The sequence below is a fragment of the Oncorhynchus keta genome, chromosome 1 (genome assembly GCF_023373465.1).
Source record: "Oncorhynchus keta strain PuntledgeMale-10-30-2019 chromosome 1, Oket_V2, whole genome shotgun sequence".
Taxonomy (NCBI): Eukaryota; Metazoa; Chordata; class Actinopteri; order Salmoniformes; family Salmonidae; genus Oncorhynchus; species Oncorhynchus keta.
The window spans coordinates 94,544,217-94,570,276 of record NC_068421.1 but is presented as its reverse complement, the minus strand read 5'-3'; the positions used below and the strand labels follow the sequence as shown (position 1 = coordinate 94,570,276).

At 39.7% G+C, this 26,060-nt stretch overlaps 1 protein-coding gene across 28 annotated transcripts in view; it reads right to left on the bottom strand.

Annotated features, from left to right (window-relative positions):
• The window catches only part of LOC118382189 (sushi, nidogen and EGF-like domain-containing protein 1), a 170,197-nt gene that overhangs the window by 24,983 nt on the left and 119,154 nt on the right, over positions 1 to 26,060 (bottom strand). For all 28 annotated transcript variants that reach the window (XR_008067639.1, XR_008067640.1, XR_008067642.1 and 25 more), the window contains exons 18-22: positions 24,962 to 25,078; positions 24,707 to 24,801; positions 16,672 to 16,882; positions 15,881 to 16,064; positions 15,148 to 15,260 (exon numbers count right to left, since the gene is read on the bottom strand). Coding sequence is in view for 2 of the 28 variants with exons in the window: in XM_052467182.1 (XP_052323142.1) it covers positions 15,148 to 15,260; positions 15,881 to 16,064; positions 16,672 to 16,882; positions 24,707 to 24,801; positions 24,962 to 25,078 (720 nt within the window). In the remaining 26 variants the exon portion in view is untranslated. The remainder of the gene's footprint in view (positions 1 to 15,147; positions 15,261 to 15,880; positions 16,065 to 16,671; positions 16,883 to 24,706; positions 24,802 to 24,961; positions 25,079 to 26,060) is intronic.

Sequence of the window (26,060 nt, the reverse complement as noted above, 5' to 3'; positions counted from 1 at the left end):
GTTACTGTCAGGGACATCACTGTATATATGATATTATCACCATACGTTACTGTCAGGGACATCACTGTATATATGATATTATCACCATACGATACTGTCAGGGACATCACTGTATATATGATATTATCACCATACGTTACTGTCAGGGACATCACTGTATATATGATATTATCACCATACGTTACTGTCAGGGACATCACTGTATATATGATATTATCACCATACGTTACTGTCAGGGACATCACTGTATATATGATATTATCACCATACGTTACTGTCAGGGACATCACTGTATATATGATATTATCACCATACGTTACTGTCAGGGACATCACTGTATATATGATATTATCACCATACGTTACTGTCAGGGACATCACTGTATATATGATATTATCACCATACGTTACTGTCAGGGACATCACTGTATATGATATTATCACCATACGTTACTGTCAGGGACATCACTGTATATATGATATTATCACCATACGTTACTGTCAGGGACATCACTGTATATATGATATTATCACCATACGTTACTGTCAGGGACATCACTGTATATATGATATTATCACCATACGTTACTGTCAGGGACATCACTGTATATATGATATTATCACCATACGTTACTGTCAGGGACATCACTGTATATATGATATTATCACCATACGTTACTATCAGGGACATCACTGTATATATGATATTATCACCATACGTTACTGTCAGGGACATCACTGTATATATGATATTATCACCATACGTTACTGTCAGGGACATCACTGTATATATGATATTATCACCATACGATACTGTCAGGGACATCACTGTATATATGATATTATCACCATACGTTACTGTCAGGGACATCACTGTATATATGATATTATCACCATACGTTACTGTCAGGGACATCACTGTATATATGATATTATCACCAGGTGTCAGGGACATCACTGTATATATGATATTATCACCATACGTTACTGTCAGGGACATCACTGTATATATGATATTATCACCATACGTTACTGTCAGGGACATCACTGTATATATGATATTATCACCATACGTTACTGTCAGGGACATCACTGTATATATGATATTATCACCATACGTTACTGTCAGGGACATCACTGTATATATGATATTATCACCATACGTTACTGTCAGGGACATCACTGTGTATATGATATTATCACCATACGTTACTGTCAGGGACATCACTGTATATATGATATTATCACCATACGTTACTGTCAGGGACATCACTGTATATATGATATTATCACCATACGTTACTGTCAGGGACATCACTGTATATATGATATTATCACCATACGTTACTGTCAGGGACATCACTGTATATATGATATTATCACCATACGTTACTGTCAGGGACATCACTGTATATATGATATTATCACCATACGTTACTGTCAGGGACATCACTGTATATATGATATTATCACCATACGTTACTGTCAGGGACATCACTGTGTATATGATATTATCACCATACGTTACTGTCAGGGACATCACTGTATATATGATATTATCACCATACGTTACTGTCAGGGACATCACTGTATATATGATATTATCACCATACGTTACTGTCAGGGACATCACTGTATATATGATATTATCACCATACGTTACTGTCAGGGACATCACTGTGTATATGATATTATCACCATACGTTACTGTCAGGGACATCACTGTATATATGATATTATCACCATACGTTACTGTCAGGGACATCACTGTATATATGATATTATCACCATACGTTACTGTCAGGGACATCACTGTATATATGATATTATCACCATACGTTACTGTCAGGGACATCACTGTATATATGATATTATCACCATACGTTACTGTCAGGGACATCACTGTATATATGATATTATCACCATACGTTACTGTCAGGGACATCACTGTATATATGATATTATCACCATACGTTACTGTCAGGGACATCACTGTATATATGATATTATCACCATACGTTACTGTCAGGGACATCACTGTATATATGATATTATCACCATACGTTACTGTCAGGGACATCACTGTATATATGATATTATCACCATACGTTACTGTCAGGGACATCACTGTATATATGATATTATCACCATACGTTACTGTCAGGGACATCACTGTATATATGATATTATCACCATACGTTACTGTCAGGGACATCACTGTATATATGATATTATCACCATACGTTACTGTCAGGGACATCACTGTATATATGATATTATCACCATACGTTACTGTCAGGGACATCACTGTATATGATATTATCACCATACGTTACTGTCAGGGACATCACTGTATATATGATATTATCACCATACGTTACTGTCAGGGACATCACTGTATATATGATATTATCACCATACGTTACTGTCAGGGACATCACTGTATATATGATATTATCACCATACGTTACTGTCAGGGACATCACTGTATATATGATATTATCACCATACGTTACTGTCAGGGACATCACTGTATATATGATATTATCACCATACGTTACTGTCAGGGACATCACTGTATATATGATATTATCACCATACGTTACTGTCAGGGACATCACTGTATATATGATATTATCACCATACGTTACTGTCAGGGACATCACTGTATATATGATATTATCACCATACGTTACTGTCAGGGACATCACTGTATATATGATATTATCACCATACGTTACTGTCAGGGACATCACTGTATATATGATATTATCACCATACGTTACTGTCAGGGACATCACTGTATATATGATATTATCACCATACGTTACTGTCAGGGACATCACTGTATATATGATATTATCACCATACGTTACTGTCAGGGACATCACTGTATATATGATATTATCACCATACGTTACTGTCAGGGACATCACTGTATATATGATATTATCACCATACGTTACTGTCAGGGACATCACTGTATATATGATATTATCACCATACGTTACTGTCAGGGACATCACTGTATATATGATATTATCACCATACGTTACTGTCAGGGACATCACTGTATATATGATATTATCACCATACGTTACTGTCAGGGACATCACTGTATATATGATATTATCACCATACGTTACTGTCAGGGACATCACTGTATATATGATATTATCACCATACGTTACTGTCAGGGACATCACTGTATATATGATATTATCACCATACGTTACTGTCAGGGACATCACTGTATATATGATATTATCACCATACGTTACTGTCAGGGACATCACTGTGTATATGATATTATCACCATACGTTACTGTCAGGGACATCACTGTATATATGATATTATCACCATACGTTACTGTCAGGGACATCACTGTATATATGATATTATCACCATACGTTACTGTCAGGGACATCACTGTATATATGATATTATCACCATACGTTACTGTCAGGGACATCACTGTATATATGATATTATCACCATACGTTACTGTCAGGGACATCACTGTATATATGATATTATCACCATACGTTACTGTCAGGGACATCACTGTATATATGATATTATCACCATACGTTACTGTCAGGGACATCACTGTATATATGATATTATCACCATACGTTACTGTCAGGGACATCACTGTATATATGATATTATCACCATACGTTACTGTCAGGGACATCACTGTATATATGATATTATCACCATACGTTACTGTCAGGGACATCACTGTATATATGATATTATCACCATACGTTACTGTCAGGGACATCACTGTATATATGATATTATCACCATACGTTACTGTCAGGGACATCACTGTATATATGATATTATCACCATACGTTACTGTCAGGGACATCACTGTATATATGATATTATCACCATACGTTACTGTCAGGGACATCACTGTATATATGATATTATCACCATGTGTCAGGGACATCACTGTATATATGATATTATCACCATACGTTACTGTCAGGGACATCACTGTATATATGATATTATCACCATACGTTACTGTCAGGGACATCACTGTATATATGATATTATCACCATACGTTACTGTCAGGGACATCACTGTGTATATGATATTATCACCATACGTTACTGTCAGGGACATCACTGTATATATGATATTATCACCATACGTTACTGTCAGGGACATCACTGTATATATGATATTATCACCATACGTTACTGTCAGGGACATCACTGTATATATGATATTATCACCATACGTTACTGTCAGGGACATCACTGTATATATGATATTATCACCATACGTTACTGTCAGGGACATCACTGTATATATGATATTATCACCATACGTTACTGTCAGGGACATCACTGTATATATGATATTATCACCATACGTTACTGTCAGGGACATCACTGTATATATGATATTATCACCATACGTTACTGTCAGGGACATCACTGTATATATGATATTATCACCATACGTTACTGTCAGGGACATCACTGTATATATGATATTATCACCATACGTTACTGTCAGGGACATCACTGTATATATGATATTATCACCATACGTTACTGTCAGGGACATCACTGTATATATGATATTATCACCATACGTTACTGTCAGGGACATCACTGTATATATGATATTATCACCATACGTTACTGTCAGGGACATCACTGTATATATGATATTATCACCATACGTTACTGTCAGGGACATCACTGTGTATATGATATTATCACCATACGTTACTGTCAGGGACATCACTGTATATATGATATTATCACCATACGTTACTGTCAGGGACATCACTGTATATATGATATTATCACCATACGTTACTGTCAGGGACATCACTGTATATATGATATTATCACCATACGTTACTGTCAGGGACATCACTGTATATATGATATTATCACCATACGTTACTGTCAGGGACATCACTGTATATATGATATTATCACCATACGTTACTGTCAGGGACATCACTGTATATATGATATTATCACCATACGTTACTGTCAGGGACATCACTGTATATATGATATTATCACCATACGTTACTGTCAGGGACATCACTGTATATATGATATTATCACCATACGTTACTGTCAGGGACATCACTGTGTATATGATATTATCACCATACGTTACTGTCAGGGACATCACTGTATATATGATATTATCACCATACGTTACTGTCAGGGACATCACTGTATATATGATATTATCACCATACGTTACTGTCAGGGACATCACTGTGTATATGATATTATCACCATACGTTACTGTCAGGGACATCACTGTGTATATGATATTATCACCATACGTTACTGTCAGGGACATCACTGTATATATGATATTATCACCATACGTTACTGTCAGGGACATCACTGTATATATGATATTATCACCATACGTTACTGTCAGGGACATCACTGTATATATGATATTATCACCATACGTTACTGTCAGGGACATCACTGTGTATATGATATTATCACCATACGTTACTGTCAGGGACATCACTGTATATATGATATTATCACCATACGTTACTGTCAGGGACATCACTGTATATATGATATTATCACCATACGTTACTGTCAGGGACATCACTGTATATATGATATTATCACCATACGTTACTGTCAGGGACATCACTGTATATATGATATTATCACCATACGTTACTGTCAGGGACATCACTGTGTATATGATATTATCACCATACGTTACTGTCAGGGACATCACTGTATATATGATATTATCACCATACGTTACTGTCAGGGACATCACTGTATATATGATATTATCACCATACGTTACTGTCAGGGACATCACTGTATATATGATATTATCACCATACGTTACTGTCAGGGACATCACTGTATATATGATATTATCACCATACGTTACTGTCAGGGACATCACTGTATATATGATATTATCACCATACGTTACTGTCAGGGACATCACTGTATATATGATATTATCACCATACGTTACTGTCAGGGACATCACTGTATATATGATATTATCACCATACGTTACTGTCAGGGACATCACTGTATATATGATATTATCACCATACGTTACTGTCAGGGACATCACTGTATATATGATATTATCACCATACGTTACTGTCAGGGACATCACTGTATATATGATATTATCACCATACGTTACTGTCAGGGACATCACTGTATATATGATATTATCACCATACGTTACTGTCAGGGACATCACTGTATATATGATATTATCACCATACGTTACTGTCAGGGACATCACTGTATATATGATATTATCACCATACGTTACTGTCAGGGACATCACTGTATATATGATATTATCACCATACGTTACTGTCAGGGACATCACTGTATATATGATATTATCACCATACGTTACTGTCAGGGACATCACTGTATATATGATATTATCACCATACGTTACTGTCAGGGACATCACTGTATATATGATATTATCACCATACGTTACTGTCAGGGACATCACTGTATATATGATATTATCACCATACGTAGGTCTCAGGGACATCACTGTATATATGATATTATCACCATACGTAGGTCTCAGGGACATCACTGTGTATATGATATTATCACCATACGTTACTGTCAGGGACATCACTGTATATATGATATTATCACCATACGTTACTGTCAGGGACATCACTGTATATATGATATTATCACCAGGTGTCAGGGACATCACTGTGTATATGATATTATCACCATACGTTACTGTCAGGGACATCACTGTGTATATGATATTATCACCATACGTTACTGTCAGGGACATCACTGTGTATATGATATTATCACCATACGTTACTGTCAGGGACATCACTGTGTATATGATATTATCACCATACGTTACTGTCAGGGACCTCACTGTATATATGATATTATCACCATACGTTACTGCCAGGGACATCACTGTATATATGATATTATCACCATACGTAGGTGTCAGGGACATCACTGTGTATATGATATTATCACCATACGTTACTGTCAGGGACATCACTGTATATATGATATTATCACCATACGTAGGTGTCAGGGACATCACTGTGTATATGATATTATCACCATACGTTACTGTCAGGGACATCACTGTATATATGATATTATCACCATACGTTACTGTCAGGGACATCACTGTATATATGATATTATCACCATACGTTACTGTCAGGGACATCACTGTATATATGATATTATCACCATACGTTACTGTCAGGGACATCACTGTATATATGATATTATCACCATACGTTACTGTCAGGGACATCACTGTATATATGATATTATCACCATACGTTACTGTCAGGGACATCACTGTGTATATGATATTATCACCATACGTTACTGTCAGGGACATCACTGTATATATGATATTATCACCATACGTTACTGTCAGGGACATCACTGTATATATGATATTATCACCATACGTTACTGTCAGGGACATCACTGTATATATGATATTATCACCATACGTTACTGTCAGGGACATCACTGTATATATGATATTATCACCATACGTTACTGTCAGGGACATCACTGTATATATGATATTATCACCATACGTTACTGTCAGGGACATCACTGTATATATGATATTATCACCATACGTTACTGTCAGGGACATCACTGTATATATGATATTATCACCATACGTTACTGTCAGGGACATCACTGTATATATGATATTATCACCATACGTTACTGTCAGGGACATCACTGTATATATGATATTATCACCATACGTTACTGTCAGGGACATCACTGTATATATGATATTATCACCATACGTTACTGTCAGGGACATCACTGTGTATATGATATTATCACCATACGTTACTGTCAGGGACATCACTGTATATATGATATTATCACCATACGTTACTGTCAGGGACATCACTGTATATATGATATTATCACCATACGTTACTGTCAGGGACATCACTGTATATATGATATTATCACCATACGTTACTGTCAGGGACATCACTGTATATATGATATTATCACCATACGTTACTGTCAGGGACATCACTGTATATATGATATTATCACCATACGTTACTGTCAGGGACATCACTGTATATATGATATTATCACCATACGTTACTGTCAGGGACATCACTGTATATATGATATTATCACCATACGTTACTGTCAGGGACATCACTGTATATATGATATTATCACCATACGTTACTGTCAGGGACATCACTGTATATATGATATTATCACCATACGTTACTGTCAGGGACATCACTGTATATATGATATTATCACCATACGTTACTGTCAGGGACATCACTGTATATATGATATTATCACCATACGTTACTGTCAGGGACATCACTGTATATATGATATTATCACCATACGTTACTGTCAGGGACATCACTGTGTATATGATATTATCACCATACGTTACTGTCAGGGACATCACTGTGTATATGATATTATCACCATACGTTACTGTCAGGGACATCACTGTATATATGATATTATCACCATACGTTACTGTCAGGGACATCACTGTATATATGATATTATCACCATACGTTACTGTCAGGGACATCACTGTATATATGATATTATCACCATACGTTACTGTCAGGGACATCACTGTATATATGATATTATCACCATACGTTACTGTCAGGGACATCACTGTATATATGATATTATCACCATACGTTACTGTCAGGGACATCACTGTATATATGATATTATCACCATACGTTACTGTCAGGGACATCACTGTATATATGATATTATCACCATACGTTACTGTCAGGGACATCACTGTATATATGATATTATCACCATACGTAGGTGTCAGGGACATCACTGTATATATGATATTATCACCATACGTTACTGTCAGGGACATCACTGTATATATGATATTATCACCATACGTTACTGTCAGGGACATCACTGTATATATGATATTATCACCATACGTTACTGTCAGGGACATCACTGTATATATGATATTATCACCATACGTTACTGTCAGGGACATCACTGTATATATGATATTATCACCATACGTTACTGTCAGGGACATCACTGTATATATGATATTATCACCATACGTTACTGTCAGGGACATCACTGTATATATGATATTATCACCATACGTTACTGTCAGGGACATCACTGTATATATGATATTATCACCATACGTTACTGTCAGGGACATCACTGTATATATGATATTATCACCATACGTTACTGTCAGGGACATCACTGTATATATGATATTATCACCATACGTTACTGTCAGGGACATCACTGTATATATGATATTATCACCATACGTTACTGTCAGGGACATCACTGTGTATATGATATTATCACCATACGTTACTGTCAGGGACATCACTGTATATATGATATTATCACCATACGTTACTGTCAGGGACATCACTGTATATATGATATTATCACCATACGTTACTGTCAGGGACATCACTGTATATATGATATTATCACCATACGTTACTGTCAGGGACATCACTGTGTATATGATATTATCACCATACGTTACTGTCAGGGACATCACTGTATATATGATATTATCACCATACGTTACTGTCAGGGACATCACTGTATATATGATATTATCACCATACGTTACTGTCAGGGACATCACTGTATATATGATATTATCACCATACGTTACTGTCAGGGACATCACTGTATATATGATATTATCACCATACGTTACTGTCAGGGACATCACTGTATATATGATATTATCACCATACGTTACTGTCAGGGACATCACTGTATATATGATATTATCACCATACGTTACTGTCAGGGACATCACTGTGTATATGATATTATCACCATACGTTACTGTCAGGGACATCACTGTATATATGATATTATCACCATACGTTACTGTCAGGGACATCACTGTATATATGATATTATCACCATACGTTACTGTCAGGGACATCACTGTATATATGATATTATCACCATACGTTACTGTCAGGGACATCACTGTATATATGATATTATCACCATACGTTACTGTCAGGGACATCACTGTATATATGATATTATCACCATACGTTACTGTCAGGGACATCACTGTATATGATATTATCACCATACGTTACTGTCAGGGACATCACTGTATATATGATATTATCACCATACGTTACTGTCAGGGACATCACTGTATATATGATATTATCACCATACGTTACTGTCAGGGACATCACTGTATATATGATATTATCACCATACGTTACTGTCAGGGACATCACTGTATATATGATATTATCACCATACGTTACTGTCAGGGACATCACTGTATATATGATATTATCACCATACGTTACTGTCAGGGACATCACTGTATATATGATATTATCACCATACGTTACTGTCAGGGACATCACTGTATATATGATATTATCACCATACGTTACTGTCAGGGACATCACTGTGTATATGATATTATCACCATACGTTACTGTCAGGGACATCACTGTATATATGATATTATCACCATACGTTACTGTCAGGGACATCACTGTATATATGATATTATCACCATACGTTACTGTCAGGGACATCACTGTGTATATGATATTATCACCATACGTTACTGTCAGGGACATCACTGTATATATGATATTATCACCATACGTTACTGTCAGGGACATCACTGTATATATGATATTATCACCATACGTTACTGTCAGGGACATCACTGTATATATGATATTATCACCATACGTTACTGTCAGGGACATCACTGTGTATATGATATTATCACCATACGTTACTGTCAGGGACATCACTGTATATATGATATTATCACCATACGTTACTGTCAGGGACATCACTGTATATATGATATTATCACCATACGTTACTGTCAGGGACATCACTGTATATATGATATTATCACCATACGTTACTGTCAGGGACATCACTGTGTATATGATATTATCACCATACGTTACTGTCAGGGACATCACTGTGTATATGATATTATCACCATACGTTACTGTCAGGGACATCACTGTGTATATGATATTATCACCATACGTTACTGTCAGGGACATCACTGTGTATATGATATTATCACCATACGTTACTGTCAGGGACATCACTGTATATATGATATTATCACCATACGTTACTGTCAGGGACATCACTGTATATATGATATTATCACCATACGTTACTGTCAGGGACATCACTGTATATATGATATTATCACCATACGTTACTGTCAGGGACATCACTGTATATATGATATTATCACCATACGTTACTGTCAGGGACATCACTGTATATATGATATTATCACCATACGTTACTGTCAGGGACATCACTGTATATATGATATTATCACCAGGTGTCAGGGACATCACTGTATATATAATATTATCACCATACGTTACTGTCAGGGACATCACTGTATATATGATATTATCACCATACGTTACTGTCAGGGACATCACTGTATATATGATATTATCACCATACGTTACTGTCAGGGACATCACTGTATATATGATATTATCACCATACGTTACTGTCAGGGACATCACTGTATATATGATATTATCACCATACGTTACTGTCAGGGACATCACTGTATATATGATATTATCACCATACGTAGGTGTCAGGGACATCACTGTATATATGATATTATCACCAGGTGTCAGGGACATCACTGTATATATGATATTATCACCATACGTTACTGTCAGGGACATCACTGTATATATGATATTATCACCATACGTTACTGTCAGGGACATCACTGTATATATGATATTATCACCATACGTTACTGTCAGGGACATCACTGTATATATGATATTATCACCAGGTGTCAGGGACATCACTGTATATATGATATTATCACCATACGTTACTGTCAGGGACATCACTGTATATATGATATTATCACCATACGTTACTGTCAGGGACATCACTGTATATATGATATTATCACCATACGTTACTGTCAGGGACATCACTGTATATATGATATTATCACCATACGTTACTGTCAGGGACATCACTGTATATATGATATTATCACCATACGTTACTGTCAGGGACATCACTGTGTATATGATATTATCACCATACGTTACTGTCAGGGACATCACTGTATATATGATATTATCACCATACGTTACTGTCAGGGACATCACTGTGTATATGATATTATCACCATACGTTACTGTCAGGGACATCACTGTGTATATGATATTATCACCATACGTTACTGTCAGGGACATCACTGTATATATGATATTATCACCATACGTTACTGTCAGGGACATCACTGTATATATGATATTATCACCATACGTTACTGTCAGGGACATCACTGTGTATATGATATTATCACCATACGTTACTGTCAGGGACATCACTGTATATATGATATTATCACCAGGTGTCAGGGACATCACTGTATATATAATATTATCACCATACGTTACTGTCAGGGACATCACTGTATATATGATATTATCACCATACGTTACTGTCAGGGACATCACTGTATATATGATATTATCACCATACGTTACTGTCAGGGACATCACTGTGTATATGATATTATCACCATACGTTACTGTCAGGGACATCACTGTATATATGATATTATCACCATACGTTACTGTCAGGGACATCACTGTGTATATGATATTATCACCATACGTTACTGTCAGGGACATCACTGTATATATGATATTATCACCAGGTGTCAGGGACATCACTGTATATATGATATTATCACCATACGTTACTGTCAGGGACATCACTGTATATATGATATTATCACCATACGTTACTGTCAGGGACATCACTGTATATATGATATTATCACCATACGTTACTGTCAGGGACATCACTGTATATATGATATTATCACCATACGTTACTGTCAGGGACATCACTGTGTATATGATATTATCACCATACGTTACTGTCAGGGACATCACTGTATATATGATATTATCACCATACGTTACTGTCAGGGACATCACTGTATATATGATATTATCACCATACGTTACTGTCAGGGACATCACTGTGTATATGATATTATCACCATACGTTACTGTCAGGGACATCACTGTATATATGATATTATCACCATACGTTACTGTCAGGGACATCACTGTATATATGATATTATCACCATACGTTACTGTCAGGGACCTCACTGTATATATGATATTATCACCATACGTTACTGTCAGGGACATCACTGTGTATATGATATTATCACCATACGTTACTGTCAGGGACATCACTGTATATATGATATTATCACCATACGTTACTGTCAGGGACATCACTGTATATGATATTATCACCATACGTTACTGTCAGGGACATCACTGTATATATGATATTATCACCATACGTTACTGCCAGGGACATCACTGTGTATATGATATTATCATCATACGTTACTGCCAGGGACATCACTGTAGATATGATATTATCACCAGGTGTCAGGGACATCACTGTATATATAATATTATCACCATACGTTACTGTCAGGGACATCACTGTATATATGATATTATCACCATACGTTACTGTCAGGGACATCACTGTATATATGATATTATCACCATACGTTACTGCCAGGGACATCACTGTGTATATGATATTATCATCATACGTTACTGCCAGGGACATCACTGTATATATGATATTATCACCAGGTGTCAGGGACATCACTGTATATATGATATTATCACCATACGTAGGTGTCAGGGACATCACTGTATATGATATTATCACCATACGTTGGTGCCGATATAATGTCTCGACCCCGCCCTGTGCAACTGGGTACTGGACTTCCTGACGGGCCGCCCCCAGGTGGTGAGGGTAGGCAACAACATCTCCTCCCCGCTGATCCTCAACACGGGGGCCCCACAAGGGTGCGTTCTGAGCCCTCTCCTGTACTCCCTGTTCACCCACGACTGCGTGGCCACGCACGCCTCCAACTCAATCATCAAGTTTGCGGACGACACAACAGTGGTAGGCTTGATTACCAACAACGACGAGACGGCCTACAGAGAGGAGGTGAGGGCCCTCGGAGTGTGGTGTCAGTAAAATAACCTCACACTCAACGTCAACAAAACTAAGGAGATGATTGTGGACTTCAGGAAACAGCAGAGGGAACACCCCCCTATCCACATCGATGGAACAGTAGTGGAGAGGGTAGCAAGTTTTAAGTTCCTCGGCATACACATCACAGACAAACTGAATTGGTCCACTCACACTGACAGCGCCGTGAAGAAGGCGCAGCAGCGCCTCTTCAACCTCAGGAGGCTGAAGAAATTCGGCTTGTCACCAAAAGCACTCACAAACTTCTACAGATGCACAATCGAGAGCATCCTGGCGGGCTGTATCACCGCCTGGTACGGCAACTGCTCCGCCCTCAACCGTAAGGCTCTCCAGAGGGTAGTGAGGTCTGCACAACGCATCACCGGGGGCAAACTACCTGCCCTCCAGGACACCTACACCACCCGATGTTACAGGAAGGCCATAAAGATCATCAAGGACAACAACCACCCGAGCCACTGCCTGTTCACCCCGCTATCATCCAGAAGGCGAGGTCAGTACAGGTGCATCAAAGCTGGGACCGAGAGACTGAAAAACAGCTTCTATCTCAAGGCCATCAGACTGTTAAACAGCCACCACTAACATTGAGTGGCTGCTGCCAACACACTGTCATTGACACTGACCCAACTCCACCCAACCCAACTGTAAATTGTTGATTGTAAAAAAAAGGGCTTTATAAAATACATGTTTTGTGTTGATTGACTGATTGATTGATTAATAATATAATAATAATATAATATAATAATAATATAATTATATATAATAATAATATATGCCATTTGGCAGACGCTTTTATCCAAAGCGACTTACAGTCATGTGTGCATACATTCTACGTATGGGTGGTTCCGGGAATCGAACCCACTACCCTGGCGTTACAAGCGCCATGCTCTACCAACTGAGCTACAGAAGGACCACGATTAATGTATGAGACATGTGATGACATACTGGTCCAGACTTGCAGCGGTCCAGCAGAGTGACTGGTGGAGGGCGACTCGTCTGGTCTGATACCACTCTGAGTTAGAACGTCCACCGTGTACATCTGACCAGGGAGCAGAGAGCTGAAGGGGAGACACACAGAAACACACAGACAGAAATCCCAGTCATGCAACATGACAAAAAAACAAAACTATTCTGCTCTGGTCTATGGATGTTTATCAGCGTTGGCTTCACAATGCCATCTACTGGATGAAATGTGTATTGCAGTGCAGACAGTGCCCCAGAACAGTGGTTGCCAACAAGGGGTATCCTGGGGGTATTGGGCCTACCCACAAGGGGTACTGGAGAAGACTCATGAGACCATAGGTTTACTGGTAAAATGCACATGAGAGGTTACTTCAGGGTTTACTCCGGGCAGAGCAAAATTCAATCGGTTGTACAGTAACTGAAAAAGGTTGAGAACCAATGCCATAGAAAGTAATATTAAGTGATAGTGATACAGTGGCGCCCAGTGGACATAATCAGTATTGCAGGCTGTAAGTCAGTGGTTTTTCAACTTTTTGTTTGGTCACTACCTCCAAATACATCATGCTCTGCCCAGACTACCTCTTCATGGGCATTAGACCAGTAGGCCTATGATCTCACAAGTCTTTCCAAGTACCCCTGTGGATAGACTAAGTACTTTGAGAATCACTCAAATCTACTGCCAAACTAGTGACAACAATGTTGAATGGAGCAGAACCTGAAGGCATATTCCATTGTGCTGGTGTTGAGCAGAGCGGTGGCAACTCCACTACCGTCCCAGGAGACCAGGGAAAGGCGCACCTGGCTGACGGTAGCATGACGAGCAGCCTGAACCAGCCACCTCAGCCATACCTGGGAGGACGATACGTTGACTACCTGCAGCTGGTCCACCTGCCGTGGCCCTGACACACAGAGAGAGATACACAGGTCAGTACACACACACACACACACACACACACACACACACACACACACACACACACACACACACACACACACACACACACACACACACACAGAGAGAGATACACAGGTCAGTATACACACACACACACACACAGACACACACAGACACACACACACACACACACACACACACACACACACACACACACACACACACACACACACACACACACACACACACACACACACACACACACACACACACACACACACACAGAGATACACAGGTCAGTATACACACACACACAGAGAGATACACAGGTCAGTATACACACACACACACACACACACACACACACACACACACACACACACACACACACACACACACACACACACACACACACACACACACACACACACACACACACACACACACAGAGATACACACACACACACACACACACACACAGAGATACACACACACACACACACACACACACACACAGAGAGAGAGATACACAGGTCAGTACACACACACACATTCTAAACGACACTACATAAAACAGTGGGATCGTCACTGTACTGAAGCAGTCCACTCACGGGTGCGTATGAGAGCGATGGCTGGCTGGCTGATGTCGTTGCTCTTGGTGTTTCGTTTCACTGAGAACGTAGAGATGTTGTACAGCAGGCCGGGCACCAGGCCCTGCAGCTGATAGGTGGACTGCTTCTTGTCCAGGAAGTCGGTCTTCCTGGTTCCACTGCCACGGCCCGGGAGACCCAGAGGGGCGTAGGTCACAGCGAAGCCACTGATCTATCCGTGCATGTTTGTTTTAGGACTGAAGCAGAGATTTCTACCCAATGCAGAGTCTCAATATGTGCTAATGAACATTTCGTCTGAAGTGCATTACTGTGGCTTGAAAAACACGATTACAAGTTTCAAATATCGCCAGGTTGGCTTTTCGAGGCAGTAGAGGCCTCTGTCCCCACTATCTAACATTGAGGGGAGAGCACCGACATTTTAGCTCGCTAACGTTAGCATCGCTAGCTATTTCTGAAAAAACTTTGGTAGCTCACGACAACATTGCCATCGCTCTAAAGAAAAACTTTGACGACAACATAATGATAACAAAGTTATTTTCTACTAATTTGTCTACTTTAACAATATCATGATATTTCCAGGCCACTATAGTCTAATTGCGATGAAACAGTCATTAGCACCCATTTCAGAAAGACTTCAATATGCTGCCGCATCTGTAGCATGGTGATGCGGTAACTATGGCAACGACACAACGGAGTGACGGAGGTGCAACCCCCATGAACAAGTGTTCAAGGTTTCAGTGTGCTTCCTTGATGGCACCCTATTCCCTATATAGTGCACTACTTTAGACCAGAGCCCTATTCCCTATATAGTGCACTACTCATGACCAGAGCCCTATTCCCTATATAGTGCACTACTCATGACCAGAGCCCTATTCCCTATATAGTGCACTACTCATGACCAGAGCCCTATTCCCTATATAGTGCACTACTTTAGACCAGAGCCCTATTCCCTATATAGTGCACTACTCATGACCAGAGTCCTATTCCCTATATAGTGCACTACTTTAGACCAGAGTCCTATTCCCTATATAGTGCACTACTTTAGACCAGAGCCCTATTCCCTATATAGTGCACTACTTTAGACCAGAGCCCTATTCCCTATATAGTGCACTACTCATGACCAGAGCCCTATTCCCTATATAGTCCACTACTCATGACCAGAGCCCTATTCCCTATATAGTGCACTACTGAGCCCTATTCCCTATATAGTGCACTACTCATGACCAGAGCCCTATTCCCTATATAGTGCACTACTATAGACCAGAGCCCAATTCCCTATATAGTGCACTACTCATGACCAGAGCCCTATTCCCTATATAGTGCACTACTCATGACCAGAGCCCTATTCCCTATATAGTGCACTACTCATGACCAGAGCCCTATTCCCTATATAGTGCACTACTATAGACCAGAGCCCTATTCCCTATATAGTGCACTACTATAGACCAGGGCCCTATTCCCTATATAGTGCACTACTTTAGACCAGAGCCCTATTCCCTATATAGTGCACTACTTTAGACCAGAGCCCTATTCCCTATATAGTGCACTACTATAGACCAGAGCCCTATTCCCTATATAGTGCACTACTTTAGACCAGAGCCCTATTCCCTATATAGTGCACTACTCATGACCAGAGCCCTATTCCCTATATAGTGCACTACTCATGACCAGAGCCCTATTCCCTATATAGTGCACTACTCATGACCAGAGCCCTATTCCCTATATAGTGCACTACTTTAGACCAGAGCCCTATTCCCTATATAGTGCACTACTCATGACCAGAGCCCTATTCCCTATATAGTGCACTACTCATGACCAGAGCCCTATTCCCTATATAGTGCACTACATTAGACCAGAGCCCTATTCCCTATATAGTGCACTACTCATGACCAGAGCCCTATTCCCTATATAGTGCACTACTCATGACCAGAGCCCTATTCCCTATATAGTGCACTACTTCTGACCAGAGCTCTATTCCCTATATAGTGCACTACTTTAGACCAGAGTCCTATTCCCTATATAGTGCACTACTCATGACCAGAGCCCTATTCCCTATATAGTGCACTACTCATGACCAGAGCCCTATTCCCTATATAGTGCACTACTCATGACCAGAGTCCTATTCCCTATATAGTGCACTACTTTAGACCAGAGTCCTATTCCCTATATAGTGCACTACTTTAGACCAGAGCCCTATTCCCTATATAGTGCACTACTTTAGACCAGAGCCCTATTCCCTATATAGTGCACTACTCATGACCAGAGCCCTATTCCCTATATAGTGCACTACTCATGACCAGAGCCCTATTCCCTATATAGTGCACTACTATAGACCAGAGCCCTATTCCCTATATAGTGCAGTACTCATGACCAGAGCCCTATTCCCTATATAGTGCACTACTCATGACCAGAGCCCTATTCCCTATATAGTGCACTACTCATGACCAGAGCCCTATTCCCTATAAGGTGCACTACTTTAGACCAGAGCCCTATTCCCTATATAGTGCACTACTCATGACCAGAGCCCTATTCCCTATATAGTGCACTACTATAGACCAGAGCCCTATTCCCTATATAGTGCACTACTATAGACCAGGGCCCTATTCCCTATATAGTGCACTACTTTAGACCAGAGCCCTATTCCCTATATAGTGCACTACTTTAGACCAGAGCCCTATTCCCTATATAGTGCACTACTATAGACCAGAGCCCTATTCCCTATATAGTGCACTACTTTAGACCAGAGCCCTATTCCCTATATAGTGCACTACTCATGACCAGAGCCCTATTCCCTATATAGTGCACTACTCATGACCAGAGCCCTATTCCCTATATAGTGCACTACTCATGACCAGAGCCCTATTCCCTATATATATAGTGCACTACTTTAGACCAGAGCCCTATTCCCTATATAGTGCACTACTCATGACCAGAGCCCTATTCCCTATATAGTGCACTACTCATGACCAGAGCCCTATTCCCTATATAGTGCACTACTTCTGACCAGAGCTCTATTCCCTATATAGTGCACTACTTTAGACCAGAGTCCTATTCCCTATATAGTGCACTACTCATGACCAGAGCCCTATTCCCTATATAGTGCACTACTCATGACCAGAGCCCTATTCCCTATATAGTGCACTACTCATGACCAGAGTCCTATTCCCTATATAGTGCACTACTTTAGACCAGAGTCCTATTCCCTATATAGTGCACTACTTTAGACCAGAGCCCTATTCCCTATATAGTGCACTACTTTAGACCAGAGCCCTATTCCCTATATAGTGCACTACTCATGACCAGAGCCCTATTCCCTATATAGTGCACTACTCATGACCAGAGCCCTATTCCCTATATAGTGCACTACTTTAGACCAGAGCCCTATTCCCTATATAGTGCACTACTCATGACCAGAGCCCTATTCATAATAATAATAATAATAATAATATAATATATGCCATTTAGCAGACGCTTTTATCCAAAGCGACTTACAGTCATGTGTGCATACATTCTACGTATGGGTGGTCCCGGGGATTGAACCCACTACCCTGGCGTTACAAGCGCCATGCTCTACCAACTGAGCCACAGAACGACCACATTCCCTATATAGTGCACTAATATAGACCAGAGCCCTATTCCCTATATAGTGCACTACTCATGACCAGAGCCCTATTCCCTATATACTGCACTACTTTAGACCATAGCCCTATTCCCTATATAGTGCACTACTATAGACCAGAGCCCTATTCCCTATATAGTGCACTACTTTAGACCAGAGCCCTATTCCCTATATAGTGCACTACTCATGACCAGAGCCCTATTCCCTATATAGTGCACTACTCATGACCAGAGCCCTATTCCCTATATAGTGCACTACTCATGACCAGAGCCCTATTCCCTATATAGTGCACTACTTTAGACCAGAGCCCTATTCCCTATATAGTGCACTACTTTAGACCAGAGCCCTATTCCCTATATAGTGCACTACTCATGACCAGAGCCCTATTCCCTATACAGTGCACTACTTTAGACCAGAGCCCTATTCCCTATATAGTGCACTACTTTAGACCAGAGCCCTATTCCCTATATAGTGCACTACTTTAGACCAGAGCCCTATTCCCTATATAGTGCACTACTATAGACCAGGGCCCTATTCCCCATATAGTGCACTACTCATGACCAGAGTCCTATTCCCTATATAGTGCACTACTTTAGACCAGAGCCCTATTCCCTATATAGTGCACTACTATAGACCAGGGCCCTATTCCCTATATAGTGCACTACTCATGACCAGAGTCCTATTCCCTATATAGTGCACTACTTTAGACCAGAGCCCTATTCCCTATATAGTGCACTACTATAGACCAGAGCCCTATTCCCTATATAGTGCACTACTTTAGACCAGAGCCCTATTCCCTATATAGTGCACTACTATAGACCAGGGCCCTATTCCCTATATAGTGCACTACTCATGACCAGAGTCCTATTCCCTATATAGTGCACTACTCATGACCAGAGCCCTATTCCCTATATAGTGCACTACTCATGACCAGAGCCCTATTCCCTATAAGGTGCACTACTTTAGACCAGAGCCCTATTCCCTATATAGTGCACTACTTTAGACCAGAGCCCTATTCCCTATATAGTGCACTACTCATGACCAGAGCCCTATTCCCTATATAGTGCACTACTCATGACAAGAGCCCTATTCCCTATATAGTGCACTACTCATGACCAGAGCCCTATTCCCTATATATAGTGCACTACTCATGACCAGAGCCCTATTCCCTATATAGTGCACTACTTTAGACCAGAGCCCTATTCCCTATATAGTGCACTACTCATGACCAGAGCCCTATTCCCTATATAGTGCACTACTCATGACCAGAGCCCTATTCCCTATATAGTGCACTACTATAGACCAGAGCCCTATTCCCTATATAGTGCACTACTATAGACCAGGGCCCTATTCCCTATATAGTGCACTACTCATGACCAGAGCCCTATTCCCTATATAGTGCACTACTCATGACCAGAGCCCTATTCCCTATATAGTGCACTACTTTAGACCAGAGCCCTATTCCCTATATAGTGCACTACTTTAGACCAGAGCCCTATTCCCTATATAGTGCACTACTCATGACCAGAGCCCTATTCCCTATACAGTGCACTACTTTAGACCAGAGCCCTATTCCCTATATAGTGCACTACTTTAGACCAGAGCCCTATTCCCTATATAGTGCACTACTTTAGACCAGAGCCCTATTCCCTATATAGTGCACTACTATAGACCAGGGCCCTATTCCCTATATAGTGCACTACTCATGACCAGAGTCCTATTCCCTATATAGTGCACTACTTTAGACCAGAGCCCTATTCCCTATATAGTGCACTACTATAGACCAGGGCCCTATTCCCTATATAGTGCACTACTCATGACCAGAGTCCTATTCCCTATATAGTGCACTACTTTAGACCAGAGCCCTATTCCCTATATAGTGCACTACTATAGACCAGAGCCCTATTCCCTATATAGTGCACTACTTTAGACCAGAGCCCTATTCCCTATATAGTGCACTACTATAGACCAGGGCCCTATTCCCTATATAGTGCACTACTCATGACCAGAGTCCTATTCCCTATATAGTGCACTACTCATGACCAGAGCCCTATTCCCTATATAGTGCACTACTCATGACCAGAGCCCTATTCCCTATAAGGTGCACTACTTTAGACCAGAGCCCTATTCCCTATATAGTGCACTACTTTAGACCAGAGCCCTATTCCCTATATAGTGCACTACTCATGACCAGAGCCCTATTCCCTATATAGTGCACTACTCATGACAAGAGCCCTATTCCCTATATAGTGCACTACTCATGACCAGAGCCCTATTCCCTATATATAGTGCACTACTCATGACCAGAGCCCTATTCCCTATATAGTGCACTACTTTAGACCAGAGCCCTATTCCCTATATAGTGCACTACTCATGACCAGAGCCCTATTCCCTATATAGTGCACTACTCATGACCAGAGCCCTATTCCCTATATAGTGCACTACTATAGACCAGAGCCCTATTCCCTATATAGTGCACTACTATAGACCAGGGCCCTATTCCCTATATAGTGCACTACTCATGACCAGAGCCCTATTCCCTATATAGTGCACTACTCGTGACCAGAGCCTCTGAAATGGACGATGGTGTAATAATGAATTGTTAATCAAAGTAATCTGTCTAACTCATTGATCTAGTAATCTGTCTAACTCATTGATCTAGTAATCTGTCTAACTCATTGATCTAGTAATCTGTCTAACTCATTGATCAAGTAATCTGTCTAACTCATTGATCTAGTAATCTGTCTAACTCATTGATCTAGTAATCTGTCTAACTCATTGATCTAGTAATCTGTCTAACTCATTGATCTAGTAATCTGTCTAACTCATTGATCTAGTAATCTGTCTAACTCATTGATCTAGTAATCTGTCTAACTCATTGATCTAGTAATCTGTTTTACTCATTGATCTAGTAATCTGTCTAACTCATTGATCTAGTAATCTGTCTAACTCATTGATCTAGTAATCTGTCTAACTCATTGATCTAGTAATCTGTTTTACTCATTGATCTAGTAATCTGTCTAACTCATTGATCTAGTAATCTGTCTAACTCATTGATCTAGTAATCTGTCTAACTCATTGATCTAGTAATCTGTCTAACTCATTGATCTAGTAATCTGTCTAACTCATTGATCTAGTAATCTGTCTAACTCATTGATCTAGTAATCTGTCTAACTCATTGATCTAGTAATCTGTCTAACTCATTGATCTAGTAATCTGTCTAACTCATTGATCTAGTAATCTGTCTAACTCATTGATCTAGTAATCTGTTTTACTCATTGATCTAGTAATCTGTCTAACTCATTGATCTAGTAATCTGTTTTACTCATTGATCTAGTAATCTGTCTAACTCATTGATCTAGTAATCTGTCTAACTCATTGATCTAGTAATCTGTTTTACTCATTGATCTAGTAATCTGTCTAACTCATTGATCTAGTAATCTGTCTAACTCATTGATCTAGTAATCTGTCTAACTCATTGATCTAGTAATCTGTCTAACTCATTGATCTAGTAATCTGTCTAACTCATTGATCTAGTAATCTGTCTAACTCATTGATCTAGTAATCTGTCTAACTCATTGATCTAGTAATCTGTCTAACTCATTGATCTAGTAATCTGTCTAACTCATTGATCTAGTAATCTGTTTTACTCATTGATCTAGTAATCTGTCTAACTCATTGATCTAGTAATCTGTCTAACTCATTGATCTAGTAATCTGTCTAACTCATTGATCTAGTAATCTGTCTAACTCATTGATCTAGTAATCTGTCTAACTCATTGATCTAGTAATCTGTCTAACTCATTGATCTAGTAATCTGTCTAACTCATTGATCTAGTAATCTGTCTAACTCATTGATCTAGTAATCTGTCTAACTCATTGATCTAGTAATCTGTCTAACTCATTGATCTAGTAATCTGTCTAACTCATTGATCTAGTAATCTGTCTAACTCATTGATCTAGTAATCTGTCTAACTCATTGATCTAGTAATCTGTCTAACTCATTGATCTAGTAATCTGTCTAACTCATTGATCTAGTAATCTGTCTAACTCATTGATCTAGTAATCTGTCTAACTCATTGATCTAGTAATCTGTCTAACTCATTGATCTAGTAATCTGTCTAACTCATTGATCTAGTAATCTGTCTAACTCATTGATCTAGTAATCTGTCTAACTCATTGATCTAGTAATCTGTCTAACTCATTGATCTAGTAATCTGTCTAACTCATTGATCTAGTAATCTGTCTAACTCATTGATCTAGTAATCTGTCTAACTCATTGATCTAGTAATCTGTCTAACATATTGATCTAGTAATCTGTTTTACTCATTGATCTAGCTGTGTAATATAACCCTCTGGTGAAAGCGGTATTCTGACCACAATGGGTTAAATAAAATCATTTATGAATTAAACTGACCAGGCTCTGAGACGAGGGGTCCGGCAGGTCCCAGCGCAACTCCACCTCATCCTCCTCCACCCGAAGTACATGCAGACCAGAGGGAGGCAACAGGTCTGGGAACAGTGATAAAAATAGCATTGGTTATTTCTACCACAAAGAAGAGACTTGGTATTGATTAATTGATACATTTAATTGAATTTATGGGTTTCTTGAATGATACCCCAATAAGATAATTGATAGTCGTTAGGATAGCTGAACGTGATTGACTCTCACCTCTCTCACAGTCCTTGCCTGTGTGACCCACTTTGCAAGTACAGCTGTAGTTCCCTTTCCTGTCACTATGGCAGAGGCCTCTGTTCCCACAAGGCTGCAGTACACAGGGATTCTCCACTAGGGGGAGTCAGAGACCATCTGTCACCATGATGTGCTATTCTGTTACCACCACCACCACCACCACCACCACAGTAGAAGAGACTGCATCCAAAATGGCACCACGGGAGGTTGGTTGTACCATAATTGGGGAGGACGAGCACGTGGTAATGGCTGGAGCAGAATAGGTGGAATGGTATGAAATACATCGAACACGTGGTTTCCATGGTTTCCGTGGTTTCCATGGTTTCCATGTGTTTGTCGCCGTTCCATTCACTCCGTCCCAGCCATTATTATGAGCCGTCCTCCCCTCAGCAGCCTCCACTGAATGGCACCCTATTCCCTACATAGGGCCCTGGTCAAAAGTAGTGCACTATATAGGGAATAGGATAACACTGGAGGGATACAACTGGAATACAGCTGGAGGGATACAGCTGGAGGGATACAACTGGAATACAGCTGGAGGGATAACACTGGAGGGATACAACTGAAATACAGATGGAGGGATACAACTGGAATACAACTGGAGGGATACAACTGAAATACAACTGGAGGGATACAACTGGAATACAACTGGAGGGATACAACTGGAATACAACTGGAATACAACTGGAGGGATACAACTGGAATACAGCTGGAGGGATACAACTGGAATACAACTGGAGGGATACAACTGGAATACAACTGGAGGGATACAACTGGAATACAACTGGAGGGATACAACTGGAATACAACTGGAATACAACTGGAGGGATACAACTGGAATACAGCTGGAGGGATACAACTGGAATACAGCTGGAGGGATACAACTGGAATACAGATGGAGGGATACAACTGGAATACAGCTGGAGGGATACAACTGGAATACAGATGGAGGGATACAACTGGAATACAGCTGGAGGGATACAACTGGAATACAACTGGAGGGATACAACTGGAATACAGCTGGAGGGATACAACTGGAATACAGCTGGAGGGATACAACTGGAATACAACTGGAATA